Below are 27,186 nucleotides of genomic sequence, written 5' to 3' on the forward strand. Positions count from 1 at the left end.
TTATCTAGCTTAGTAACATAAGAGAAAGTCAGACGACTCGTCTGGTCCAGTTCATTGACCATCGGCACCTAACAAAATTGGAGATATGGAGATCGCCCGCCCAAGGTCGTGTACCCAAGACTGATGTAATGCCATACTGAACTGTTTACATAATTTATAGTAGTTATAAGTAAACTGTATTATGCAACACCCAGAACCACGTGCGAAAGATGTACCAGAACCTGAATTTAGTGGAATTGATTCATTAATAAACGTACGGCTGGACAGCTTGGCCATGGCTTGGCGATTAGTATTATTACCAACTAGTTCCCAATAGTTCATCATCTTGGAATGATGGCAAGCTGTAAACTGATCGATCATGGTATGAAAAGAAAAAACAAACATTGCATGTTAATCTACATTTAAAACTAATCAATTAATGGGGATGAATAATATCACTTTTTCACATTTTACAGGACGGACTATTAAGGATTAAATAATGCTTTCATACAGTGCCTGAAAATTGTCTACCAAGAGAAACATGAGGTGTGGGACCTCATCAACAATAGAGGTATGAAATCTGAGGTGGCAGATTACATTGCTGGTGTTAACTGATGTACTATTTTGAAGCAGATCCTATCGAATTGCTTGCTGAGATAAATGATTGAAATCTTATTTGGGTTCATCTGACAGATGAATGAGAAAATCTTTTACTTATTTGTGATATATCATCAGGAAATCTAGCAGTGAAATAATGGCTGGCTAAGTTAGAAAGATGACCGAATCGCGAGGTGAGACGTCATCAGGGCTGGGATCTCTAATTCCACCATTTTGTGGCATCTGACGTAGACGCAGAGCTTGAAAGTAACCCAGCTCAGGCCTCCTATCACGACCCTCTACCATATCTTTGACCTGGGTAAATGACAGAACAAATGTTTAATTTAATTGGTTTTACATTCGAATTTTTTTCTTTATAGTGACCTGTGAAGAATGGACGACAACGGCATTCTTCTCAGCTAGACTGTCACGAGTGTGATGGATATCGTCCAGCGATATGCCTCGACTGGCATCATCCACTAAAATCGTTCGATAACCATGTTCCAACGAATGACTGGCCGTCGCTCCTTGAAAAATAACCCGATTTAGTGGATGCTTTCATTCTACCTTCGCAGTCTTCTTGATTCGAACGCCATATTTTGCTTACCGACACAAACATCATAGGCTAATCCACAAACGTACAGGTCAGTAATTTTCTTTTTTTGCAGTAGAGAAGCCAATGGAGTCTTAGACATCTTGTTGTTATCCCAAAAAGCAGAATAGGAATCGATGTCCGGATGAATCCCTTTGTGGACAAATATCCCGTTATCCAGTACCTAGAAACAATTTGATAGTTTAGTTGATACTGCGCGTTTTTCTTTATTTCAATTGCGTGAAATAAAGAAAACCTTGACGGCTGAGTGGAGCTCTGCTCCCCATGAATTTTGGACGCAGTGCTTCGGCCATAGTTTTTGCTCGTTCAAGGGAGGTCCTTCAAATATGACCGTGTCGTATAGAACTGCTTCCTCCGCCTTTTTCTGCGGGTAACATGCATATAAATAACAGCTAGTAATGATGTAATGGACGGGTTAATTTCAAGTCTAATTCTGTCTAGTCACATCAACCGATTAAGTGTGATGGATGTGAATTTTCCATTTAAAAAATCAAGTTTCACATAATTATAGTGTGATGACGTACTTGGCTAGTTGGATGTAGTTTACGTTTTCCGACGTTCTCGATGAATGAAACGTGGTTTTCGGGATGCCAATCAAGGGAATAGAAGACCACTTCAAATGGTACGGTTTCCAGCATTTTATTGGTGGGTTTCAGTACATCTTGGCCATTCTGCATTTGTTAAATTTAAATAATTGTATTTTTTATTATTAAGCATTGTTTTTGTTTTCGTTTGTTTTTGTTTTTTTTCCTTTTTCTTCTTCTTTTTTTCACTTTTACCTGCTGTGCCGGGCAGTTAGATATGGAGAGAGATCCAGTAATAAAATCGTTTTGAACGTCGACTATAATCAAAGCGCTAATAGGACGGACAATCTAAGAATTCACCGATCAACAGAAAAGAAATTAGATATTTTTAAGTATCGATTCCACAAATTCCCTACTAGTATATCTTGCTACATCGAATAATTTTTCGAGTTGGCTTTAGACTTTACTTCATAATAAAAAAAGGGGTTCTTCAATCACAATTTTCGAAATTGCGCGTAAGATGGAAAGGCCGAAAGGGGAGGCAGTGGGCGGAATGAGTGATTGAATCGCGTGTCAGCGTGTCACACTATTGCAGAAATGTGTGTGCACTGGGCTGCAGACGTGAATGTAGAAAGTAAAAGTTTTCTTGTTGTTTAATGTTGCAAACTTCGACTTGTGATTGAGTAGCCCTTTATATTTATTTATAATATAGTGTACTGCTATATATATATGTTCCGAGTTCCATGGCTGACAGGCAGTAGTGGTATTACGCGTGTTTTCCAACATCGCATAAACATGCCGGGCCAATTGAAAAGACACGCGATGCAGTGAGTGTTGCGTTTCTTTTTTCGGATACGTTTTTCTCGCTCCCTACAGTGGCCGTCTTTTTCTTGCTTACTACCCGTGTCTCGAAATATCTAAAACATACGCGAGGTCATTTTTTTTACGACCCTTTCCTCGTGCTGCTGCACTAACACAACAAAAGCTCGGCCGTTTCATCGATCAATTTACTACGACGTGTTGTCTAGAACGTTCCCCAACAGGCCCTTATCTATGATCGATTCAGTGTTTGCGTTTTGATAATAACATTGAAGTTATAGTTCTGGAAGTTACCTATTACTTGTTACTACATGTTTTTTTGTTTTTTTATGTTATTAATTTTTGATCCCAATTTCTCTTTGTTAACGTAGGTTGTAGATATAGGAACTCTGAGTATTACAATACTGCCCATCGAAATGCAAATTTAAAAAAAAATAAACTTACAGGCTTTATCCATTGCTTCCAGCAGAAGGCAAACTCTTGGAAATCCACATATCCATCCTGTAAAAGGTAATATTAATTTGTTATTAAATTGATTTTCATTTGCATTGTGTGTTGTTTTTTTGTTTTTGTTTTGTACTTGGTTTCGATCAAAGACGTCAAACATTTCTTGCAGTCGACAATCCTCTATGGCGTAAGCTTTTCCTTGTTCATTACGGAAGAGAGTACGACACAAGGCAGCAAAGTCAGACAGCGTCATCAAACCGTCACTGCAACAACAAACGCATAGAGTGACACACTGGGAAAACGGAATATTTTCAAACTAGTGACGTCAGTGCTAGCGTGGATTGACCTTCATACGACCCGAACTCGAGAGAAAACTAGCCCGGCTGGTGTAAAAAGCCAATTCACGGCCTGCAATTTGAACGTATGTATATCTTGCATATTTGCACTTTGGATATAAAAACGCGAGGCATGGGAATATGCATTGTACAAGTGAACTGTGGGATCGATAAAATTGTGTACGTCATCGTTTCGTGACCGTCAACTAAGTCACCGAGGTATATAAAAGAAAATCCAAGAGGAAGTAGTCGTGAGGGGGGGGGGGAGCCCACACATAAACGTGGGATTCTAGTTGTGCACGTCCCTCGATGAGCTAGCATCGTAGGTATACATATGGAAGGATTGCGTGATTGGATATTGCTGCACAAAGAAAACTATCCGGATTCAGTTTTCTTTTCCGTTTGGCTCTCACGGAAGTCAAACTAGAGACCAGGTCTTGTCTAAATATCATTTGATGCAAATTTAAAATATTTTTTTTAAATTATTATTTGAAATAAAAAATTCGCAATATCGATCTTTTCATAGGAAACCTTGGATTAGTCATGTTTGTCAGGAGGCGCTACCGCAATAACTGCATTGTGTCTTTGTGTGTCCGTGACATTAATTTACAGACTGCAATTTTTTTTTCTTTTTTAAGGGGTTGAGGGATGTTACTTTATAGTCCGGTTTTCATCACCGTATAATGCCGCCTACTATTCTTGTACGCTAGCAAACATGGATTATGGAATGTGTAACAAAGTGGATATAGTGACATGAAAATGCGGAGTGAGCTAATTTAAGCACCACGCTGTAGCGTACAAGGTCCCTGTCACTTCAAACTTGCAACGTGTTTGCTCTAGTTGATGCCTGTACTCACACCGCTCTAAAGGTCACAGGTCTCAAATGAGCACCTACCCAGTTCACCAGCCTTAAGATATTACGTTGGCAACTGCCAGCTGGCTAAAAATAGCGGGAGGAGTCAATGAGGTGATGTTTTGGTACAATGTTTTCCAGCGTTTGCAATGACATTGTGTTTAGGATGTGCATTCGTATTGTCTGAATGGAAAATTGTACGCAGCTTAGCTTAGAAACAATGGAATTTGTGGCAGTGGTCGGTCGATACTGAACAAACATGCATAATGTTTTAAGGATCCAATGAAAATTAACCTACTTGTCTTTGTCGAATGCTTTGAAACAGGCTTCCATGTCTGAAGGAAAACTGCCGTTGTTGATGTCGACCACGGCTGGATGTTCTTGATCCAGCAATTCAACCAACTGTCCTTCGTCTGAGGCGGCGGCGATCAGGTCACTGCTGCACTGTTCGGCCATTCGAGCGGAATAGAGGACCAAGGAACAAGGCAAAACCTTTCGGCACGACTTGAGTAAATAGCTCCGGGTTGCTCTGGTAACGGTGAAACAGCACGGACAGTGCGGTCTTGTATATCGTATTGTATATGTTATTATAGGCCGTGCACGTTCAAACTTGCGCTTTTTCTCCGCAACTTCCTTGCTCCTCTCGTGACAATCAAGGACACGGAAGTTGATCCTGTCGTAAAACAAGAGTGCACACCGATATTCAAATCAAATTTTATTGTAATAAGAAAAAAATATATAACTAGCTTTTGAGGGGTTAAAACAATGGCCTCCACTTTTCACCTGTACTTACCATTTTCCAGTTTCTACCAATTAATTGCGATTGAATTCCTCGAAGCACTTATCGTTATGTAGTTGGGAATGGCTTTATCATTCGTATGCAAGTTGACAAAAGCCAACACTGTCATGACTCGCCAGATGGCAATAATCGGGATGTGAGAAAAAAGTGACAAAAAAAAATGCAACTCCCATCCATTTTGCTTTATGACGCACTGACCGCCCTCCGCCCAAGGCCTGAGTTATGTATGAGGGACTGTTGGTGCAAAACGAGTAACAAAAAAATTACTCGAATTTACCAAACTTTATGCCTTTCAACCGTCTGACAATGAAATCAATTCTAGCATATCTTAATTAAAATTTTTGATAAACGTAAAAAATTGGGAAAATTGTAGATGACGACTATCTTACGTGATATGCTTACTGTAAAGAGTTATGCAGGTAACTTTCGCACTCATCTTTCATTTTTACCTGCTGTCGTACGACGGTGTTGCTCTTACTGGACTGTCGTTTTTCACAACGTGGCGTCAGAAATAGGAATGTAAATTTATCACTGCCGGTGGCGATTGATGCAGAAATATTTCTTTTGTACCTTGATTTGAAATTTTTCTTGTTAGGAGGAAACGTATGCTGATACGCATAAAACAAGGTACGCCGAGTATAATCAGTTTTCACCAACAGCGAAAGTGGAGCGCGACTTCCGCTGCCATACTGTTATATTTTTGAGTAATTGTTAACGTGAAGCGCCGCGGCGTACAATTTGGGCAATGCGTGCTTAAATTTGGCCAATGCGTACATAATTTATTTTTATAGTTATTATTAATTTTTTTTGGTTAAAATTCGAAATCATCCATAATTCGTGAGATAGTCGTCTTTGTTGGCAGTTATTAATGCGCATTTTTTTGGAAGCCAAAATGAATACATCTGTTAACGACTATGCAAAGTGAGCTTGTCTCATATATTTCTAGTTAAATACAGTAAAAAACTAGTAATAATAAAATCCATTGGGAAACTGTATGCATATCTTTATGTATTGAACTATAAAACACAACTTAAAGAATTACAGTGAGCCAGGGATTCTTCTCTGCCTCATTTCATCAACCCATTCAGAAAGCAATGTTTTTGTTGTTTTAGGTGCAGTCTCAAAGAAGAAATGTGCAGGTGGACTACCTTCTTCAAGTCGAACAAAGTAGTGGCAATGGAAATAATGTACCAATCCAACTCTTCCTTTGGCATGTCTCCGTATACCTTTCATCACTAGTCCCTTGGTTGCAAATGACTCTGCTACCCATAAATTGCTTTTAAACTCCACGTTGTGTTTCTCCACAGCTAGTTTCTGTGCCTCCAACAGGACTTCTTTGACATGAACAGCTCCTTGCTTGTTCACAAAGCTCAGTTGCTTTATAGCTTCATCAACCGACATTCCCCTTATCATTGATGCCACATACCACATCTTAAAAGGGCTGTATTTGATGTTTGTTCTCATGTGGCAGACATACTGCAACAACAAAGTTATCTGATGAGTGATTTTCTGGATAAGAACAATTAAAACTTACAGCTGGTCTTCTTTCCTCCCCAGGAAGCTGTGGGGCGAAAATTTTCTTGTTGTAGATTGGCCATTTTCTGGGCCCTTTTGGTGGGTTGTATGGCATTGCGACTGTGTTTGAGGTGTGAAACAAAGTTTTACCCAACATTGCATTGCCTGATGTCCAAGAAGTGGCATGACTATATGCAGGTTCAAGGCATTTGCAAATGGAAAGGAAGCTCTTGGTTTGGAATTGTCTCAACAAGATCTCCATTGTTTAAATCCTGGTATTATAAACACGGTAATAAATAAAAGAACTTTAACTTGAACAAATGTTATTTATTCACCTGGTAGAATCAAAATTGGAAACGTTTGAGTGGTTTTTCAAATATTCGACATGTGCAAGATACATAAATATTACCAACTGTTTAGCTGTTTAGCAGAATGCTTATACAAAATTAAAGCAGACGCTCAGCTTGGTAATCATGACAACAGTGCTCGTGACGCTGATGTTGTTATAATTTGAACCTGTCCTTTTCCCTTTTCACTTCAAGTTTTCTTGGGCTTTTGACTTAAAAGACTGAATGAGATAGTTGCTGATTGCTATATATTTTCCGTGAAAATGGACGATGGCTACGATAATCAAGAGTGGGGGGAGAGTTCGGGAATGAGAGGGTCGTCGGAGATGGGAGACGTAAGTTTCGCTTATTCTCATGTCAAATCCCTTGAAAATCGATGACAGTGAATTCCCCAATCATTTTTGAATTGTATTGCCATATAGTCTGACAATGAAGATCAATATATGGAAAATCCTGCAGAAGTTTTGGAAGAATGTCTTCAAACATTTAAAACTCAAGACTACATCATGGAGCCAGGCATTTTCAACCAACTGAAAAGGTAATAATATATCATAGCTTAATCCTAGAACAAAACATTCAATTAGCTTTGTTCCCAGGTATTTTACAGTTGGTGGAAGTCCAGCTCATGTCATCGAACTTCTCTCCCAAAACTATTCTGCCTCTGCTCAGATGGCTAATTTGATGGCAGAATGGCTCATCTTAGCTGGGGCAACAATAAATGATGTTCAGTCAATGGTTGAAAATCATTTGAAAGAAATGATCATTAAAATGTTTGATCCAAAGAAAGCAGATACTATCTTCACAGAGGAGGGAGAAGTAATAAACACAAAGAGCAGTAAATTGCACACTTTTTTCCCTTAACAGTAATTTTATGAAATAATTTATTTAGACACCTGCATGGCTTACTGAAATGATTGAGCATCCTACTTGGAGGTCATTGGTCTACAAACTGGCTGAAGAATATCCTGACTGTCTTATGCTGAATTTTACTATCAAGGTACAAAGTAAAAACTACGTCTTTGTACGGGCTTGTAAATAATTCATTAAATTAAACTTTGCAGTTGATATCTGACGCGGGATTTCAAGGCGAAATTACAAGTATATCTACTGCTGCGCAGCAAATTGAAGTGTTTTCTAGGATTCTAAAGACATCAGTTGGCCAGTACTCTGAGAGCAATGACGACGATAGACAAAAGCACATTCAAGAATGCGCTGTAAGTGTAATTTATCGGCTATCGGTTATAATTTATAGTATTTTAAACATTGTTAATACTACTCTGAACGTTCTCAGCGGATGATTTGTCATGGTCAACATACCTTCGTGTACAGCGAAGTACTGCTAAATGTTTTGTCTCAAGAACCTAAAGGAGGCCCGTCAATCAAGAGGCTATCCCAAGAAATTACCCGTCACGCGATTCAATCGTCAGTATTCGAAATTTCTGAATCGACTTCCTAAAAAGTAATGGGAAATTCTTGTAAAAAGCTTTCTTCTCCGCCACTTCGCAGGGGTCACAACGTCACAGCCATCATTATGGGTCTTAATGGTTCAGCTGCACATCCGCGCGCCAGTCAAGCTTTATCCTCAATGTTGTCTCGCAACGCTTTAAATCCCGCTGACATCACCAACTTGTATAAGCTGTACTCGGCAGCTGATCCCCCACCGGTGGAATTGATTCGTTTACCACAGTTCATGGGTATGACAGTATTGTGTGTTTTTGTTTTTATAATTATTTTTTTTTATCGTTGGAATATTTTAGAGTTACTTCTTGATTCCTTGTTCAAGCCTGGAGTCAAGCTAAATCCTGAGCATAAATCGAAATACAATTATCTTCTCGCTTACGCTGCTAGCGTGGCTGAGGTGTATAAAAAGAACCAAAGGAAAAACACCAATCGAGATGAACTAAAAGCCACGATGCAGGTACGTTGCTTTCTAAAAAAAAAGTGTCTGCCTAACTAACCAGTATTTCTGCATAAGGCTCTTGAGAAGGCTCATCAAGTATGTACCACAGCAAAAGGCTCGACTGAACTGATAGCTGAGCTCGGAACTCTGTATCAATACATCCGCTTTCCTGTTGTCTCTATGGGCGTATTTCGCTGGGTTGAAGCAACTGTGCTTGAACCTTCCTACTTTAAACTGAGCACTGAACATACTCCTGTTCACCTGGCTCTACTGGATGAAGTAGCTGCTGTGAATCCTTTACTCCATCCAAACATTCTTGACTTGTTGGTTCGGCTCTTTGAGTCGAGACAGGACGAGTTAGAAATTCTTGTTCAACTTGAAATGCGTAAAATGTTGCTTGATCGTATGGTCAATCTGTTGACGCGTGGTTATGTCGTACCTATTGTCAAGTACATCAAACAATGCTGGCAAAGAGGCGACACCGATATTTCACTAATTCGGTACTTTGTAACGGAGGTAACATAGTTGGCATCGTTTTTCAATGATGTCTTGAAACAATTTTGATTTGATTCAAGGTACTCGAGTCAATTGCACCACCATATACATCCGAATTTGTCCAACTCTTTCTACCAATGGTTGAAAACGAAGAAATTACTGGAACAATGCGTGGCGATGGTGACAGTGATCTTGTCTCAGATTTCATAGGTTTGGTTTTTCTTTAAGCTCACTCTTAAAAATTTTATTTACGTCTTCTTTTCTACCTAGTGTATTGTAAAGCCAACTACGTCGTCGTGTCCTAACATATTACATATCGTCCAAGAAGATGTTTGTTTCCGATTATCGTAGCAATTTTACTCGATACGGATGTGACTTGTTAAATTTTTCTTTCTTTTCTTTTTTTTTTTTTGTGTGCTCAAAAAATAAATTGACTGAAATTGCTGATGATCAATTAGTACAACTTGGGATGTTTGTCTGCGCTGAGCGAGCAAAATGAACAACAAGGGGCTTACCTTGAAGCATAACCCCATTCGTCTCGTTAAGGGCTTCTCTGGCTCGATCTACATTTGGAAGAGTAATAAAAGCCTGACCTTTCATCCTACCTTCAGTCATAAGGCGAATATCGAACCTAAATATAAAAAAATAATAAAATGTATAACAACTGCTGAATTGCCACCTCAAGCCCTATCTTTGTAACTTACATGTTGCGTTCTTCTTCTGAAGTCCATAATACATAACGACCAAAGATGTGCTTCAAATCCGACTCTTTAATGGTTTTCGCTAAATTCTTTACATAGAGTCGTGAACCAGGAACTCCAGCCGAGTAGTTCTTGAAAATGGGAAGTAGCTTCATTTCTGTGAATAAATAATTCTATTATTAGGCTTATATATTTGACATGAATGGTTTTTAACCTTCTTCTTGAAGTTTGTTGATTTGAAGTTTTCTTTTCGAAATGAATTCGTAATTGTCCTCATCAGACTGATTTTCGGAAAGCCGTATTTGCTGTCCGTTTTCTTTGGGGCTAGCAGGTGGCGGGTCAAATGTTCCAAAACTTCCTGTATTATCTTTTTTTCTGTCGCATGGCTGATCGTTAACCTGAAGAACTTCGGATGATATTTTGAATTCCAGTTTTTTGTTCGAAGTTAACTCATTTTGCTCAAATATTTCTGAGACTGTGCGACCAGCTGAGGATACTTGCTTCACTTTGGTAGGGACAGTTGTTGGGTTGGTGAATAATTTAAGTTTGTTTGTCCTTTTCAATTGTTTTTGTTTTTTACGCCTCACACTTATATTAGGGATTACTTCTTTGTCACCAATTACAGTAAAATCAGTTTCCAACTCTGATTCTTCTGTTTCTTCTTTGTAGAGCTCTTCCATTTCAACTTCTTCAATATCTGATGGCTCCACTATAATAATAGGCTGGTTTGGAGTATGAAGAAATGGGGGAGGTAGGTTCATACTTTTCATAAGCTGCAGCACTTTTTGATAGAAATCAGCATTTCGTAACAATTCAGCCACAATATTATTCACTACATGTTCATCAGCAGGAGGGTATTTTGCACAGTTTTCCTCCTTAAGCTGTTTTGGTAGAAGGTTAGTCTGTGGAATGTCTGGCAAGACTGTGAAATCTGCATATTCTGCAACAATCCTTTTACCCAAGACTAGTAGCTGGTGCAAGCGAGTTAATGCATAGGAAGCATCTTCATGTGAGCTGAACCTTAAAATTATTGGGAATAAAATCATTACCTGTTAATTTTTATAATATTTTAATTTTCATTACTTGACAATAATGGTGCTATTCCTCTGTCTTCCTTTTGGTTGTTCTTTCTTCACTGTTTGAGCACCAAAAAATTGGAACAGACCGTTCAAATCTCGCTCTGTCAGACATTCCGGTAGACGGCGCACAATCAATGTATCAGGCAAAGCAGGCTCCATTTCTATTTCCCACTACTTCATCAGTGGTTCTTTTAATCCAGTTAACACTTCGACTATTACGTTCAAATCATCCAATTTTCACATCAACTGGTGTTATATTTTCGGCCTTAACGAATCTCCATCGAATGTGGTTGAATCATTTAGACAAGGTAAAGATTTGCCTGATGGCCTTAAAAACGAAGAACTGTTGAAAAACTGAAATCAACAGAGCAATCATAGAAATGATGATGATGAGATCATATCGTAGTTCTTAGATTTCAAAACGCAACAATAAGAGCACCGTAGAAAAAGAAGTTGGTGGCGCTGATGAAGCTTTCTGTTTAGGGTTCTTCTGATTAGTTCTTTAGGATCTTTAGTCCTATTCATTCATACAAGGCGTTAAATTGAATCAAGTAGTAGATTTCGCCGCCTTTTACATCTATTTCCACAATCCATTAAGTTCGCTGCACCCGTTGCCTGGGATCCTGGACATTTCTAATTTATCGCTTTTTGAAACGTGGCAGATCCATTGAAAACCATAATACATCGATTGGGTATTACCTTCGTTTAGGTAGGATATTTCGTTAAAGGATTGGGCGTTCCATCATTCAGAAAGAAAAAATAACAATAAGGTGCTATTGTAACAATTCTAAGATATTATTGGTAGTCGACTCTTCGCAGGACAATGTCTACGTGCTCGGTGAACGTGTTACGATTTGAGATTTTAAAACATTTTCGATAGAACCGTCTGCTCTTAGAACAACGAATTAGATATACATGTTTATATATATGTTATAATTACTTTTTTTAAATTCAGCAATTCAGTTTTGTTACCTGCAACTCTAAATTTTCTTTGATGAATCAGCTAGTTAAATATTCAAGATTAACAAGTTTTTTTTTGTTTAGGCTAAATCTGCAAAATGAAAAGCACAAGAGTGTTAATTCGAGCCAAGGGACGTGGTCTCTGCATTGAAAGAGGATTGTATGATTGTTTACAAAAAGAATTGTTTGCTGATGTCACACTGCATTGTAATGGAAGAAAAATACGGGCCAATAAAGGGGTCTTGGCTGCAGCTAGCCCAGTTTTTTGCTATCTTTTAAAGGATTGGCCATTGACTGATGATCCATGTGTCATCATGGCTGGCTACACGTACTATATGACCAAAAACTTTGTCTTTTATCATTTTTAATCCTTTTTTCTAATGTCCTTCTAAAGTGTAGAAGAGGTGCAAGGCCTTGTTCGCTATATCTACACAGGGCAACTTACTGCACCACAAGTTCAAGGATCTTCATGGGAAAAGATCATAGATGATTTTAAAGTTGGATCTCCAATAGAGCATGATGATGATTTAGCAAGCATACATGAACTGACAGATTATGGTGATGCCTCACCAGTGGTAAAGAATTTTTGTACTTCTGTTCTGGTAAACTAGGCTGATGACAACTTGTTGGAATAGTATGAGCCAGAAGCTAATGGGGTATGCCATCTCCAACAACCACAGCAACAGGTATTTCATCCAACGAGAAGTCCAGCTAAGGCTGTAGGTCCAAAGATCGTAGCCGTTACATCTCCGCGGCCTTTGATCGTACAAGTGCAAAGCCTTACGCAACCGCAATCCACAAACCATGGCTTAGACATAGCCAGTGATGCCAATGACATTCCCAATGGTAAGATCCTAGAGGAAGGGGGTCAAGTAGTTGCTAATATGGAGTTGAATGAACCAAGTTAAAAGTCAAAACAGGAGAATGTCACAATGAAAATAAACTTTTATTCCCCATTTAGAAATGACGGTCGATGAAGCAAACGAGGAACTTGCACCTGAAGTTGCAATACCTTCCATAGTGGGAAAACGGAGACTTGGGCGAGGTGGAAAAGTGTTGAAGCGGCTTCAGAGGTCGAAGCAGCCAGATGAACCTCTTTCGTTGACAGTGCCACCGGTTTCAGTAGCAGCTCTTAAAAAACTCGCTCCTAAAAAAACGAAGCCATCATCTAAATTTGCTCGGAAAAAGTATGCTTGCCCCCACTGTAGTCGACGCTTTCTTACCAGAGGGAACATTAAAAACCATCTACGGATACACAGCCGGGACAAACCATTCCAATGCCCGGTTTGCCAAGTAAGTCCTATAATTCTAGGTTTTCCTACATTCATATAGATTTACCTTTGTATTTTTCCCATCCTAGGATTTGTTTTCCTACCAAGGTGTTTATCAGCGTCATTTAATGAAGCATTGTGAACACAACGAAATTGGTGACAATGAAATAGCGCCAATGATTGCCGACTCACTCCGTTTAGCTGACGAAATCGGTATTCTAAATAAAAAAACAATCAGTGTTGTAGAAGGGGAGGAACAGCAACGGAAAAAAGAACTTGAGGAAAAAGAGCATCAAAATGCGGAAAAAGATGTTACACCCGAAGCAGAAGAAGATGAGAACGCAGAATTGATGGAAGACGAAGAAGCAAAAATAGCGCTAAAGTTAAAAGACAAAACAAAAGTAGCAGGTAATATCAACTCCCTCTCTTTGTAACTCAACAATAAACTATGCCTACCACTTGTAGGCTCATCGGAAACCAATGTTAGTTCAGATGAGAAAGTAGATAACAACCAAATTGAGGGGGGAAATGATACAGCAAAAGAAGATGAGGCGGAGGAGGTTAAAGGGAAAGTGACTAAAAAAAAAGATTCGACCAATGTCAGTCTTAAGGGTAAACAGAATCTTCCCGCAGCCCAAAAAGAGAAAACGCCACCTAAACCGCGTGCAAACTATCACTACCAAGTCATAGAATGCGACTTTTGCCCCATGCGTTACCACAAATGGTAACATTAATATTAATATTATGTGGAAATGGTCATTTGCTAACATCTGTAAATATTACATTAAGGAGTGCCTTTTATATCCACCGTTGCACCCATACAGGAGAAACGCCTGTCATCCCTTGTAGCGTTTGCGAAATGGAATTTCCGAACATCAAAGGTTTAATGAAAGATTTAAGAAATGAACATTATTTTCGGAAAATATTCTCATTCTTGTATTCTTAAAGCTTTAAAGGAGCACAAGATCAAGGAACATCGTGAATCCATCTTTCCATGCGAAGGATGTAGTCGAACTTTCTTATCAAAAAGCGCTCTGCTCTTGCATCAACCCGTCCATTCAACCGATTTGAATTATCAGTGCCGTTCTTGTCCAGAAAAGATGCGGACATTTAGAGAGCGTTACGTACACGAGCGGACTCATACGACAGCAGATGTGACTCAGACTCCTCACCAGTGCACTCACTGCCAAAAGCAGTTTAATACAGTAAGTTATACTAGTCAATCGTTAAGATTCAACTGATCCAATATAATCACCCATGGCAAATTCAACAGTTGGTGAACTTGCGGTATCATCTAAAGGTGTGTGGGAAGGAAATGGATTCCAGCACGGTTTAAACGGCAAGATATAAACACTTTTAGCTGGATCAGCGCCAATTCGAAAGTACTAAGAAAAGATCATTTTCATTTTGGCATGTATTGAGGTAATCTAGACAGCCAACATTTTTTTTTAAGTGCCCCCCATGTTTTCGTCCACAATCCAACATTTTTTCCCCTTCCCTCACGCCTTTTTCTATTTCTATTTCTTTCGATTTTTGACACCGTTTAATTTCCTTTGATTGTTCGAAGAACATGTTACATGCGACTGAGCAGTGGATTTGCGTCAAAGATTAAAACCGCATTTATTTTTTCTTTTGAAACGGAGAGGACGTAGTAACGATTTAATGTTAAATTTTTGGACGAGAAAAGAATAAAGGGAAAATCTTTTCATTTTAAACAGATTGTACACTGCATTCTCTAAGTAAATGTATCCTCCATTGTCCAGTTTTTTCCACCATCTACCTTTCTTTAAAGATAAACTTTTGTTCACAGATTGAAGGGATTTATATATATATATATTTTTTTTATTTGTTTCTCCACCTGGCGATGGTAAAATAGACGACAATTTAAATTTATTTATATTTTCGGACACCATGTTTTGTTTTCTGCGGTTTACTCATCTAGGAACTCATTTAACGAAGACGGGTCGTCCTCGACAACAATTTCTTCAAGGCTAGCTGTTTGGCGATTTACCTGACTCAATCCTGCAATCAACAAAAAATTTCGAACTGAACTGGTACAAAAAAATCGCCAAATACCTTAGACTTACTTGGAATAATTCCCGACTCTTTATACTGTCGGATTTCTGTTTCAAAAGCCTGTTCAAAAATAGCTTGTCTTTCTTTGGCTTTGAATATTTGCTTCGATTCATATTCTCTAACTTTCTGTAGATGTTGTGCCACTAAATTACCTTTGGAAGCCCGTAGAGTCATGATTAAGACCAGAGAAGTATGTAAAGATCTGTTGATTACAATTACTTTTTAACTTCTCCAGTTCAGCAAATTTTTGATCTTGCAGCATAATGAATTTTTTTTCACAGTCTTTTAATTCTGAATCAAATTGAGAATCTTTAACCAAGTCTTCTAACAAAGCTAACTGTTCCTCAGTTTTGGTCAAGGTAGCTTCAGTTACACCTAGGGAATGCATGCATTGTGCAATGAACTGTAATTATGACCCCCACTTAGCTTAGCAAATTTTCCCAGGTTCTCACCAATAGAATCAGTTATTTTCTGAAGCTGAACTACCATTGAAGAAACAGAACTCAAGTTGCTGGTTAATGTTGAAACTAACTGATGTTGCCAGCTGATGTAACTTTCTATTGAAGTAATGGCTTTGTCAGCTTGCTAAAAGTGAAAACTTAATCTTTATTTGTACATAGAAGCACATTTATTTCTGAATACCTCTGCTAGTTGGTAATTTATATCTGATGCCTCCCTCATCCTGCACCACTGAAACTGATAGTGGTTCAGCAAATCAGCTCCAGCATCCAACCGTAATCCTTCAAAATGTCTTCCATGGCGTGAAGGTATCACTAAGGGTACATTTGGCTCTGCCAACCCCAATGTTCTCAAACTGTTGAAACAAGTTTTATAATTTTTTTGTTTCTGCAATATTTACAAATATGATAACCTGCTTGCTAATTCTTCTTGAACCTGGAACAGCTTTTCTCTTAAATTAGTTGGTAGCATTGTTGTTCTTGATAAGCTATCCGCAGCGTTTTTTTTTACTGATTGTCCGTTGTCCTGTGCCTACCATCAAGTACTACATAAACAAACTTTCATGCTAGAATTTCAGCTGCATAGCTATTGCAGTATTTTAGCTCATTCGAATTTATGGGAACAATAAATAGAGAACTAAAGGATTTTGCGATAGGGATCAAACGCTTTTCAATACCAACAAATATCGTAAAATCTTCACAAAATAGCTTTACTGAAGTCTCATGGAATTGTACAACTTTACACTTTGTGTAAAGTTAAATTGTAGTTGGAGAGCAGACTACTGTTAAAGATTCCATCAAACCATCATCCAGGGTCGCCATTTCTCTAGAGCATGTTAAATTGACCAGTTGGTTTCATTCTTAGCTAAGAGGCTAAGAACCTGGATCATGAAAATTAAGGAAATTTGAATATTTTTTAAATTAAAAATTTCAAAATGATAGAGGTTAGTGCAAAATAACGCCCTTAATATGACGAAGCAGAAATATTCACACCCCATTGGTCATACCTGGTGGTTGAATGTAGACTCTTACAGATGGCTGTTGACAGGGGCGTAAAACTTAAAAATACGATACATTCATTTGGGTTTGAGATAGTTTTCCCGGACATCGTAATAGAAGAGAAACGCAACCTAGTCTACTAATCCGGTTTAAACAAGGTACACTTGTCCATTTCCAGGCATGCATAGCTATATGTGTCAAACGCCCTAACGGTACAAGTCCTTCCGAAGCTTTCATTACTTTGCTTTTATCGTTTTAGTTTATCGCTTACGTCTATATAAACAACCTCCAAAGATGGCTGTAGCTTCGGATTCTTTCCGCCTTCTGGCTGGTGAACTTATCAAGAAAACAGAACGTTTGAGAGATATGTTGGCTGTGGTGGGGCTGATTGTTATGGGAAAGGTGGCAGTTGACACTTCAATAGCGTTCCTTAGTGCTGTCAGAATTTTCCTTCTGTCCAAACTGCGTTCTCTATCCAACTTTAAGGAAAAGTATGGACCTTGGGCTATTGTCACCGGAGCAACTGATGGAATTGGAAAAGAGTATGCTAGAGAACTTGCTCGGCTTGGAGTCAATATCATATTGATGAGTAGGAGCATAGAAAAGCTTACCAGGGTAGCACAAGAAATTGGTAAAGAATTGAGTTTGATTTCTTTTGTTAATCATTTAAAGGTTATTGGCTTATCATTGATTCACAGAGGCAGAATTTCATGTTGAGACCCAAGTTGTGCAAGTGGACTTTAGTGGAGGTCGCTCAATCTTTGATAAAATTTCAGAAGCTATTCGTGGAAAGGAAATCGGATTGCTAGGTATTGCTTATAATACTCCTAAAAATGAACATGCGGTCATTTATCTTATTATTATTTTTTTAATAAACAGTGAATAATGTTGGTGTCATGTATGAGATGCCTATGGAGCTATGTGAGCTTAGTCAGGATGTGATTTGGCAGCATGTCAATATCAATATGGGCTCTTTGACCATGATGTGCTGGTTAGTGTTACCCCAGATGTTAGAGAGACGCCGAGGAGCGATTGTAAATCTTTCTTCCAGCTCCTCTGTCGGACCGCTACCCTACATGAATATTTACTCTGCTTCCAAAGTGAGTTTTTCTTTATTGAACTCTTGTGTTATTTCAGAAAAAGTAGTCATTTGAATTTATAGATTTATGTGGACTACTTCTCGCGAGCGCTGTCTCATGAAGTGCGAAATTCAGGAGTTACTATTCAAACTCTTATTCCATTCTACATAGCAACCAATTTAACCAAGTTCAGTGACTTCATCGGCAGACAGTCAGTATTGGTACCAAACGCGCAAACTTTCGTCCGAAGCGCCCTATCCACATTAGGCATCTGCGACCGGACAACTGGATACTGGTCGCACGAATTACAGGTGCGTCAACTTCAATTTTCTTCTAGATTGTTCCAAAATTCATAAAAACGTTTCGGAAACTCTGGCAGTTTTTTTCGTGTAACGTCGTGCCAACCTGGTTCTGGATCCGTTTTGGTGGGATGATGCAACAGTTTCTCCGGCGCGATGCGCTGAAAAAACGCAAATAATCAGAAAATTTGTGTCTTCCGATCGACGCGCGAATGGTATGTGCATGTGTGCTGGCGAGCGTATATCCATCGTATCTTGAAAATAGACCGATATGGAATCAAAGCCGTCCGCTATTTACTTGTCGTGTCATATTGTAGGTTTCATCAAATTGTAAAAGGGAAAGGCGAATCTGCTTAATCAAAGAATTAGTTTGGTGCACTGGTCCGTTACTTATTACTGTTGCCAGGTCAACTCTCTACTGTTTCATTGGTCTCCTTCCTCAGAGACATTCATACGATTTATACTCCTTTCTAGATTTTTTGCTCACTCTAATGCTCCTTAAATTAGAATTGTTTCGTTCCTCAATCTGTTTGCATTTTTACAGTCTGATATTGAAATACATTCCTTTTAAACGAATACTAAACAAACTTATTAAGATGGTTTTCTCGTGTCGAGGTTATCGATAATATATCGAACCATCGCTAAGTGGCGGGAAATTTTTTGTACCGCTGCCGTTTTTGTTCGCTGTTGATACCACTGCAGCAACGTGAAGGAAACCCCTTTCTTCTTTAGCAAGCGAGAGGTGGGGGCAGAAAACAACAAACTGCAAAAATGGCAGCAGACAAAAAGTTTCCCGCCACTTGAAGGAGCTCCATTTATGGAGACGGGTGTACCAAAACATAGCTCAAGGACGATTGAGCATGAAAGCCTTTGGTGTTTTTATTTTTGTTAACTGTGCTAGTCATGAACTTTAGTTTTGTCGGACAGGGGTTGGGTAAGAAAAAGGCACATTTCAGAAAAACAAAAACCCTGTTCTTTTCGCAGTTTGTCAGAAGTCTTCAACGTGTTCTGAGCTGTTGAAAACAATTGAAATAGACACGAGACACACGTGCCCACGCAGTTTTGCAGTTGCCACCTCCAAGTAGTGTTTGTCCACTTCAATCCAACAAGGTAAGATAAAGTCGTCGATATTTGTTTGTCTCAATCATCATGTCAGCTTTTGTGCCAATCGATATGTCACTAACTGTGATTTTTAACGAGAGCTTTGGTCTTTTGTGCCACCTATTTGAAAAGTCCCAATCCAAATAGTATTTATTTGCAAAAATAAAATGTTTAGCAGAGCGTGGTTTCGATCCACGGACCTCTGGGTTATGGGCCCAGCACGCTTCCGCTGCGCCACTCTGCTCTATTCAGTTTTTCAATAGTTGTGCTGATAATTTTCGATGATCGATAAGAGCAAGATAAATCTAGATTTTTCGCGTCACACTTTTTTTTCTAATTGTTTTCAGATCAAGCCCATTAGTACACTAAAATAATGACGCATCCCATCTCCCATGTTTCACTAAGCTCTTTCAGTCTTTATCCATGCAAAATGTACAGTATGTAAAATAATTACCACGTCTTTCTTGCTATCTTTGCCGGGTGGGAAAAAGCCCTTAAATCCGCCATCTGCTGCTCTACTTTAAGGCCAATTTCAAAAATATTTCTAATGCGTAAAACCCTAAGTACCGTAACAGCAAATGGCGACGGAATGGTGTAGGTTAGAGATTTGAAATTCCTTAAGAAGTTGGATTCGAAACCCTCAATTTAGTATGCCCATCGTTGTTTTTCTGACGTCTCCAGTGGCGCAGTTGGTTAGCTCATGGTACTTATAGACAGTAATTCAGTGATGCTAATCATCAGTGTAGATTCAGGTAGAAAAGAAAGAAATGCCGAGGTCGCGAGTTCGAGCCTCGCCTGGAGAATGAAATTTTGACGTAGTACCAAATCCTTTGTGTTGTATCTCATGTATGCGTGCATTCGTGGAAGTTGCAGGCAGAAAATGGCGTAGCTAAGCCTAAAATGTTTGTTGGGCTGTGGCAAAATTCTGATTACTTTTGATCACGTCGTTTCACGTTATTATTCCGCTTAATCGTGATTATAGGAGAAACAACGCATTTTCCCTAGACATGTATTTTACCTTTTTGTGCCGCATCAAAATCATAAAAAGATATCTATTATGGTTTCAAATGTAGCGTGCTTGGCCTGCTCAAACTTTCTTGTTGTCAGTAACTGAAGGTGCACCTGTTTGTCCATGTGGTGTACCTGTAAATGTTGATAACATTACATCGGCTTTGTGAGAAACCTGTTAATAACTTGATTGACGAATTACTTTTCGGTTTCCAAGAAAAGATAAGCTTTTCCAAATTAAGGAAAGATGCTTCTATACAAACGGAAATCCCAAATGCCAATCCGAAAACAATGATGAGCATACCGAAGTAAGTGGTAAACTGTCCAAACAATGTGTAATAATATTGCTTGCGCATGGCGGAATAGAAGAGGTTGATGTAATCGTAATGGATCAAGTAAACGCAATAGGTTAAACGGCCCAGTGGCAAAAATCCCTTCCACGACAGGATGTTGTTAATAAAACCTGCATGTGACATTACCAATCTGCATTTTCAATCCAGCCTCTTTGATTAATATTTATTTTGTACCTCCATAGCCATGGGAACAGGCGAAAATGATCCAGGCTATTACGCAGGCCCAGGCAGTTCGACTTAGAGGACCGTAGGTCATCTTTACAGCTGGACTAATCTCGGGTACTTCTTGTTGATCGACGTAGGGTGCCAGACCGTAAACGACCGCCAGACCAACAGCAGTAGAGAGCGTCCATCCTAAACTGACTAAAAGCTTTCAAGATAACCATTTAAGTAGTATTAGTATTAATGCATCATTTGATAATTGGTGGCTAATTTTATTATTTACTTTTGGTAGTCGAAATGAAGAATGTTTGGTGACGTGTAAATACCAGCCCGTCCAGATGCCTACAAGGTAAGGTGGCGCTCGAGTCCACGTTTTGTAATAATAGTTATTAAAGTAGCTATCTGATGTTTCATATGTATGGCTATCACTGCATCAAAAGAACGCCACTAAGTTAGTTCGATGCGATTAGAACATCCATTTTTTTTATCGTACGGTCGCGTGAAGAAGTAACTGGGGGGTAGGTCATCTCTAGCGTAAAGGTAGAAGATAAAAGCGTGACAGGCAAGTGCAACAAAGGCCAGAAAAGCAAGTCCAAATTTTTTCCAGCGCCAAAGTGGATAAACGAGGAGCGGAGCGATGATGAAAAGTTGGGTATCAGCTGCCAGATACCACGATTGCGATATGCACTGTTACCGAAAGTTGAAAAAGATTGAGGGCCTTCGGACGAAAATTAAACTGAATTCACCTACCGCGTAACGAGCATCATATGGAAAGAGATTATTAACTGTAGAAATCAATATTTAAAATTAGTAGATGTTTAAATTGAAAGCCAAGAGAAGCTTGAAACTGACTGTAGAGAAAGTTCCTCCACCAAGCGATGCGACAAGCATTTGAATATTGAGTCACGGTGTACCAATTAGGGCCTGTGCCGAGGTAGACAATTAGAGTTGCAACGAAGCCAAGGATGAAGGCGTATACGATCGTCAATCGTAAATATCGATGCAAAAAGTAGAAACCAATGTTGAACTTTCCTTTGTTGTTGTCCAGTTCGCGGAGAAGAAGGAAAGACACGAGCAAGCCGCTAATCAAGAAAAACGTGTCAACTGCGACGGATCCATTGGTGATAGGTTGCATACCCCAGCCATAAGCATCCTGCAATTAGACACAATGAATGCTATTGTACGGAATTTCGTTTAAAAGAAAACAAATATCACCATAAGAACTGCTTTTGGGTTCATAGTTTTGGAACCCAAAAAGCTCCAACTGTGTGCCAAGACAACCCAACAAGTGGAGAAAAAGCGGATACCGTGGATGCAGCCGATATTGTCGTTCGCCGACGGTACTGTAACTTTCATCGAAAGGATTTTTCTCCCATTGGTTAGCGCCGAGAAACAATGCAATGCGCGTATTTTGAAGTCGTCTAACTGGGCGTCAAAACCAATCACAAAGAACCTTCGCCAAGCTTCGTGAATAGTCGCCAAGACAACCAGTAGGCCAATAACACTCAACACCACTCTGGTTACAAAACGCGCAAATTGTTAGTTCCGTTATACCACAAGAGTATGTGTGATTTATATTTACATGACTGTTATAGTGGCGCCATCGAAAGGTGGTGGATCATTATTCTCTTTGAAGCAATACTGTTCGTCTGTCACGGTCACAATAGATTGATTAGCGATGACGTAAATCCCAACAAGTTCAGCGACGGCATGACCGAGATCATTGGCACTACAAGATGAGGGAAGGCAAAAGCTGATGCTAGGCAACAAGTAAGTGTACGAATTCGCTCTAGACAATTTGGGTTCGACGCGATCTGATCCAAAAAATGTGCCTAGGATTTGGAAAAGTGTTATGTAATTGCTTCGTTCGTTTTGCTCCTCAGTTTGCGATTCTGGTGGAAGTAGTTCCGATTGGTCGACCGGTGCAGTTTTGAAAAAGACCTTGCAGTACTGTCCGTTGAAACGAGGCGCCTGAACGGCCTGGCATTCGTCAAACAATCCGTCCGCTTGTACATTGAAAGATCCAAATAATCCTGGTGGTAGTTGACCGGATGACTCTTGCACTAATATAATCAAAAACATTGGCATTGTGCATTTTGTGTGTGTCATCATTGATAGGATTGCGTACAATGCGAGATTCGATCATTATAGATAAGTGACACGATCAGCAATTGGGATGAACGACCTTTTTATCAGTTTTGAGGATAAATCGCTACGTTGTAATGGGAATGTTTCTAACAATTCTTCCTTAACGTAAATGAATTAACACTATGACTGAGAGAAAAGGAGGAACAGCATGTCTTATTCATCGTATTTTAAAATAATGTTTTTACAGAATGATTTGCTGAAATTTCGACTCACTTTGCAAGGCCCACAAGCTCCTATTGGTGTAGAGGCTATGAACGTAAAATTGGCTATCCTCCAGACATTTTTGGCTGATGTTAGTGGCCACGGCGGTTGGAAACGAAGAAGATTTCAGTGCGACAAAGACATCGTGAAGTAAAATAGCAAAATCATCGATCTTTTCCGTGTTTCCTAACTCTTTCAAAATGGGGTATCCGAAGATTTCCAGGACTTCATCAACGTCCGGCGATATGACCAAACCTTGATTCATAAGCTGATGGGATTCCACTCCTAACGGCACTACAAGAAAAAGAAGCATCCATGAAGGATCCATGGTACCTGGGAAACTGTTAGAAGCTCGGTACGTTTAACTAGTTGACTAGTGATGGTTTTTATACGCTTCCATTGATTGAACGGGTTTGCACCTTTTTTGCTTGTCAGTTACAATCTTATCAGATGGAAAAAAGGCGTAACTGTTTTGAGGGTTTTGGGTTCTGTTATCGCAATTGCATAGATTAAAGGCCACAAAGGAGAATTTATGTACTCATTTTCATCTTATTTCTCACTAATTGTGGTGGAATCACGTTAGCAGCTGTAATGAGAAAAAACTCCGATGATTAGACGTAAATGTATTGACAAGACAACTTTTTGATTGAAAGAATTTTAAAAATGGATAAGGTCATATCCTTGTAACTGCTTTACAATGACTCGGCCACTGGTGCATCAAGATGTGTTTTAACATTTCGTTTTGTAGTCAACTGGAGGATCAATTACTTCCCCCTGTGGTTTGCCTGTAATTCAATCATTAAGTTTCATTAACGACGTGAGAGGTTTTTATTAATTAATATTTTTTATATGAATCACTTTTAGGCCTCGAAGAGAAGATGAACTTTTCTAAATTGAGGAAAGATGCCTCTAAAGTGACAGACACCACAAACGCCATTCCGAAGCAAATAAGGAGAATTCCAAAACAAGTTGTAAACTGGTCCGGCAAAGAATAGTAGAAACGCTTGCGCAACGCAGCATAGAATACAATCAGAAAGTCGAAGTGAATGAGGTAGACGCAATACGTCAGCCTACCCAACGGTAAGAATCCCTTCCACGACAGCAATCGGTTAACAAAACCTGCCAGTTGTGGACGTCAATCAATACCATAATCAGACGTGATCAAAGTTCAAATAGTAGGTACCTCCATAGCCACGTGAACAAGCGAAAATAATCCAGGCAATAACAAAAGCCCAAGCTGTTCGATGTAAAGGTCCATAAGTCATTTGGACAACAGGACTAACCTCTGGCACTTTAGACTGGTCGACGTAAGGCGTCAACCCGTAAATGATGGCAAGGCCAACGGCAGTGGAAAGAGTCCAGCCCAAACTAACCAAAAGCTTGAACAACACATGTAAGACGTTACTGTTAGTACTTGGTAATTGGAACATTTTTATTGTTTTACTTTGGACAGACGTTGCTGTGATTGCTTGGTGACATGTAAATACCAGCCGGCCCAAATACCAATCAGGTAGGGTGGTGCTCTAGTCCACGGTTTCACGTAGTAGTGATCATAATAATCAACAAAATTGCCTAATTCATCACTAAATTAAAAAGAGAAGAGTTTATTTAATAATCATAGGAAATTGATTTTCTAGCTCCATACGTGCGTGTGACCCAAAGGGTGGCACTGAGGTCGTCTCTAGCGTAAACGAAGAAAATACTCGCTTGGCAGAGAACGGCAATAAAGGCCAGCCATGCCAGTCCAGGTTTCTTCCAACGCCAAAGCGGATACACGATTAGTGGTGAGATGACAAAGAGTTGCATATCGACAGCCAAATACCACGTTTGTCCCATGCACTGAAAGATATTAAATGAAGAATGCTTAAGCCCAGTAAGGGAAAACGAAAAGAATTGTCTTACCCCATAGTCAGGATCCAATGGAAACAAATTGTTAACTGTCCAAGAAAAAGGAAAAATCAGTAGGTATTAACATTTTAAACACCAAGAATTATTATCATTTTTACTGTAGAGAAACTGTCTCCACCAGGCGTTGCGACATGCGTTTGAATACACAGTCACGCTGTACCAATTAGGACCTGTCCCGACGTAGATAGTTAGAGCTGCAATGAAACCGAGAATGAAGGCGTAGACGATCGTCAAACGTAAATATCGATGCAAATAATAAAGGCCGGCGTTGAATTTTCCTTTGGTGCGGTCCAGTTCACGGAGCAGAAGGTACGAGACGAGCAACCCACTCATCAAGAAAAAGGTGTCAACTGAAACAGTGGCATTTCCAATGGTTTGCATCCCAACTGTTTTGAGATCCTACATTATTTCGCGTAAGAAAAAAAATCTTTTGTCAATTAACAATTAGGTTTGAATCCTACAAAGAAATGTTTAATCTGACCTCAACTAAAGCTTTTCGATTCATAGTTCGACTGGCAGCAAGTGAAAAAGTGTGGCCTATAACAACCCAGCAAGTGGAGAAAAATCGGATGCCATGGACACATCCGAGATTGTCATTTGCAGACGAAACAGATACTTTCATCGACAGGATTTTTCGCCCATTACTTAGAGCTGAGAAGCAATGCAATGCGGTCAGAGCTTTGCCGTCTGTTTTGGAGTCAAAATCGGTCCCGCAGTACATCCGCCAGGCTTCGTGAACTGTCGCTGCAACAACTAGTAAGCCCACGATGCTCAAAACCACTCTATCGATAACACATTCAAAACAAACTAGTAAACCTTATTCTTTAGGTTTAGATAATATCTTGATTTTTTAACTACATGACTGTGATGGTGACACCGTCGAAGGGTGGAGGATCGTTACTCTCTTTGAAGCAATACTGTTCATCTGTCACGGTCACCAGAGATCTATTTCCGATGACATAAATTCCAATAAGTTCGGCGACGGCTTGCCCGAGGTCAGCAGCAGTACAAGATGACGGAAGGCAGAATGTGGTACTTGGGTAAAGGTAAGTATTTGAATTGGCAACTGCCCGTTTGGGTTCGATTCGATCCGTTCCGAGAAGATTGCCCAAGATCTGAAAAATTGTTACGAAGTTGCTCTTTTCGTTTACTTCTGTGGGCGGAAGGATTTCTGACTCATGAACAGTTCGAGTCATGAAGAAAACGCTGCAGTACTGTCCGTCAAAGCCTGGTGCCCGAACAGCCAGACATTCGTCGAAGAGTCCATCCGCATGAATGTTATTAGATCCAAAAAGTCCAGGTGGTAGTTGTGCCGAAGACTCTTGCACTGGCGGATTAATAGCAAACAATTATGGTAAAGGATTGCTTCTCAAGCCGTTTAACATGTAAAATTCTTTTTATTTCATTGTTCAATATTATGAAATGCACAGCTGTTAACGAAAATACCATGTCACGTGTAATAGGTACTGCTTCGTAACGTTGTTATCCGTTCTCCTTGTGACACCGGTCATAGTGACAAATGACTCAAAACAAATAAGATTGTGATCGTTCTTTGAATTGTTGTTTTAATGACACCGTCACACGTCCATCATATGATGCAATATGATAGCATCTCATTGAAATGAAATTTTTATACGCATTGCTTGAATTTTGTTAATTTAGGTTGGTCAACGGAAACGAAAAATTCTAAATTTCACTTACTTTGCAAGGCCCATAGACTGCTGTTGACGTAGAGACTGTGAACATAAAGCTGACTGTCTTTTAGACATTTCTCGCTGATATTGGTGGCCACGGCCGTTGGAAACGAAGACGATTTGAGGGCCGCAAAAACGTTATGAAGTACAGAGGGGAATTCAACAATGGCTCCAGTGTCTTCCAGTTGCTGTGTGATGGACTTCCTTAACTTTTCAAAAATTTCTTCACTGTCTAGTGACATGAACAAAGCCGGATTTTTTAAGTGCTGAGATTTCCCTCCTACACAAAGTAGGAGAAAACTTGTCATCCACACGAGGCGCATGATGGGTAAGTTGTGTCAGTGAAAGCAGTTCATATGCTTTAGATGGGCGACTAACGACTAAACCTTGAGTACTTATACTAGTAATTAAACTCCGCCTCCTGCAATATCTATCTGACATCCCAATATTCCTGTTTGGAAGTTGG

General features: G+C 39.4%; 9 protein-coding genes, 1 long non-coding RNA gene and 1 other non-coding gene across 16 annotated transcripts; 5 read left to right on the forward strand and 6 right to left on the reverse strand.

The window, feature by feature from the left end:
- Positions 1–153: 153 nt before the first annotated feature.
- LOC116936568 lies at positions 154–5,659 on the reverse strand. The gene is made up of 10 exons (XM_032943748.2): positions 5,369–5,659; positions 4,466–4,840; positions 3,113–3,242; positions 2,977–3,033; positions 1,969–2,061; positions 1,714–1,860; positions 1,425–1,553; positions 1,184–1,352; positions 961–1,103; positions 154–891 (listed from the first exon to the last, which is right to left on the reverse strand). Exons 1-10 carry the CDS (start codon positions 5,407–5,409, stop codon positions 742–744), a joined length of 1,434 nt encoding a protein of 477 aa, XP_032799639.1. The 5' UTR covers positions 5,410–5,659; the 3' UTR covers positions 154–741.
- Positions 5,660–5,954: 295 nt separating this feature from the next.
- LOC116936573 (39S ribosomal protein L22, mitochondrial) lies at positions 5,955–6,957 on the reverse strand. The gene is made up of 3 exons (XM_032943757.2): positions 6,817–6,957; positions 6,501–6,753; positions 5,955–6,442 (listed from the first exon to the last, which is right to left on the reverse strand). Exons 2-3 carry the CDS (start codon positions 6,741–6,743, stop codon positions 6,005–6,007), a joined length of 681 nt encoding a protein of 226 aa, XP_032799648.1. The 5' UTR covers positions 6,744–6,753; positions 6,817–6,957; the 3' UTR covers positions 5,955–6,004.
- Positions 6,958–7,020: 63 nt separating this feature from the next.
- On the forward strand, positions 7,021–9,673 carry LOC116936566 (negative elongation factor D). Its single transcript, XM_032943744.2, has 11 exons — positions 7,021–7,163; positions 7,251–7,366; positions 7,425–7,644; positions 7,718–7,825; positions 7,890–8,042; positions 8,120–8,250; positions 8,335–8,522; positions 8,586–8,746; positions 8,804–9,244; positions 9,304–9,433; positions 9,494–9,673. Exons 1-11 carry the CDS (start codon positions 7,092–7,094, stop codon positions 9,526–9,528), a joined length of 1,755 nt encoding a protein of 584 aa, XP_032799635.1. The 5' UTR covers positions 7,021–7,091; the 3' UTR covers positions 9,529–9,673.
- On the reverse strand, positions 9,479–11,168 carry LOC116936569 (RNA-binding region-containing protein 3). The gene is made up of 4 exons (XM_032943749.2): positions 11,008–11,168; positions 10,139–10,944; positions 9,928–10,081; positions 9,479–9,854 (listed from the first exon to the last, which is right to left on the reverse strand). The coding sequence occupies exons 1-4, from the start codon at positions 11,160–11,162 to the stop codon at positions 9,674–9,676; spliced, it is 1,296 nt and encodes a 431-aa protein (XP_032799640.2). The 5' UTR covers positions 11,163–11,168; the 3' UTR covers positions 9,479–9,673.
- Positions 11,169–11,172: 4 nt separating this feature from the next.
- On the forward strand, positions 11,173–14,949 carry LOC116936565 (zinc finger protein 37). 3 transcript variants are annotated; one of them, XM_032943741.2, is made up of 10 exons: positions 11,173–11,311; positions 12,048–12,291; positions 12,358–12,538; positions 12,599–12,809; positions 12,925–13,256; positions 13,324–13,642; positions 13,700–13,958; positions 14,024–14,115; positions 14,183–14,439; positions 14,508–14,949. In XM_032943741.2, exons 2-10 carry the CDS (start codon positions 12,062–12,064, stop codon positions 14,568–14,570), a joined length of 1,944 nt encoding a protein of 647 aa, XP_032799632.1. In that variant the 5' UTR covers positions 11,173–11,311; positions 12,048–12,061; the 3' UTR covers positions 14,571–14,949. The 3 variants fall into 3 exon arrangements, with proteins under 3 accessions (XP_032799632.1, XP_032799631.1, XP_032799633.1); XM_032943740.2 differs by lacking the exon at positions 11,173–11,311 and adding an exon at positions 11,528–11,712; XM_032943742.2 differs by lacking the exon at positions 11,173–11,311 and adding an exon at positions 11,750–11,773.
- Positions 14,950–15,006: 57 nt separating this feature from the next.
- LOC116936572 (dysbindin protein homolog) lies at positions 15,007–16,620 on the reverse strand. Of its 3 annotated transcripts, XM_045168486.1 has the most exons (8): positions 16,483–16,592; positions 16,182–16,300; positions 15,953–16,124; positions 15,763–15,895; positions 15,530–15,685; positions 15,322–15,462; positions 15,169–15,256; positions 15,007–15,092 (listed from the first exon to the last, which is right to left on the reverse strand). In XM_045168486.1, the coding sequence occupies exons 2-8, from the start codon at positions 16,238–16,240 to the stop codon at positions 15,077–15,079; spliced, it is 765 nt and encodes a 254-aa protein (XP_045024421.1). In that variant the 5' UTR covers positions 16,241–16,300; positions 16,483–16,592; the 3' UTR covers positions 15,007–15,076. The 3 variants fall into 3 exon arrangements, with proteins under 3 accessions (XP_045024421.1, XP_045024420.1, XP_032799645.1); XM_045168485.1 differs by having other exon boundaries at positions 16,182–16,620; XM_032943754.2 differs by having other exon boundaries at positions 15,007–15,256; positions 16,182–16,607.
- A 150-nt stretch (positions 16,621–16,770) lies between these two features.
- Positions 16,771–18,721, forward strand: LOC116936571 (inactive hydroxysteroid dehydrogenase-like protein 1). Of its 2 annotated transcripts, XM_032943752.2 has the most exons (6): positions 16,771–16,925; positions 17,027–17,398; positions 17,466–17,576; positions 17,647–17,867; positions 17,930–18,157; positions 18,226–18,721. In XM_032943752.2, exons 2-6 carry the CDS (start codon positions 17,062–17,064, stop codon positions 18,322–18,324), a joined length of 996 nt encoding a protein of 331 aa, XP_032799643.1. In that variant the 5' UTR covers positions 16,771–16,925; positions 17,027–17,061; the 3' UTR covers positions 18,325–18,721. The 2 variants fall into 2 exon arrangements, with proteins under 2 accessions (XP_032799643.1, XP_045024419.1); XM_045168484.1 differs by lacking the exon at positions 16,771–16,925 and having other exon boundaries at positions 16,998–17,398.
- Positions 18,722–18,895: 174 nt separating this feature from the next.
- On the forward strand, positions 18,896–26,583 carry LOC116936579. Its single transcript, XR_006642717.1, has 12 exons — positions 18,896–19,255; positions 20,790–20,997; positions 21,062–21,118; positions 23,105–23,268; positions 23,334–23,473; positions 23,983–24,198; positions 24,295–24,511; positions 24,572–24,628; positions 24,756–25,083; positions 25,148–25,439; positions 25,534–25,782; positions 25,855–26,583. It is a non-coding gene; the product is annotated as an uncharacterized LOC116936579 (long non-coding RNA).
- Positions 19,921–20,049, forward strand: Trnai-uau. Its single transcript has 2 exons — positions 19,921–19,958; positions 20,014–20,049. It is a non-coding gene; the product is annotated as a tRNA-Ile (tRNA).
- Positions 20,186–23,446, reverse strand: LOC116936575 (nose resistant to fluoxetine protein 6). The gene is made up of 10 exons (XM_032943759.2): positions 23,131–23,446; positions 22,352–22,832; positions 21,985–22,285; positions 21,622–21,922; positions 21,520–21,554; positions 21,263–21,456; positions 21,053–21,197; positions 20,782–20,977; positions 20,457–20,717; positions 20,186–20,389 (listed from the first exon to the last, which is right to left on the reverse strand). Exons 1-10 carry the CDS (start codon positions 23,444–23,446, stop codon positions 20,334–20,336), a joined length of 2,286 nt encoding a protein of 761 aa, XP_032799650.2. The 3' UTR covers positions 20,186–20,333.
- On the reverse strand, positions 23,725–27,106 carry LOC123469457 (nose resistant to fluoxetine protein 6-like). Its single transcript, XM_045168471.1, has 10 exons — positions 26,728–27,106; positions 25,885–26,353; positions 25,508–25,808; positions 25,125–25,425; positions 25,021–25,055; positions 24,764–24,957; positions 24,563–24,701; positions 24,302–24,497; positions 23,977–24,237; positions 23,725–23,903 (listed from the first exon to the last, which is right to left on the reverse strand). The coding sequence occupies exons 1-10, from the start codon at positions 27,041–27,043 to the stop codon at positions 23,848–23,850; spliced, it is 2,268 nt and encodes a 755-aa protein (XP_045024406.1). The 5' UTR covers positions 27,044–27,106; the 3' UTR covers positions 23,725–23,847.
- Between the last annotated feature and the right edge of the window lie 80 nt (positions 27,107–27,186).

This window comes from Daphnia magna, linkage group LG1 (genome assembly GCF_020631705.1).
Source record: "Daphnia magna isolate NIES linkage group LG1, ASM2063170v1.1, whole genome shotgun sequence".
In the NCBI taxonomy this organism is placed as follows: Eukaryota; Metazoa; Arthropoda; class Branchiopoda; order Diplostraca; family Daphniidae; genus Daphnia; species Daphnia magna.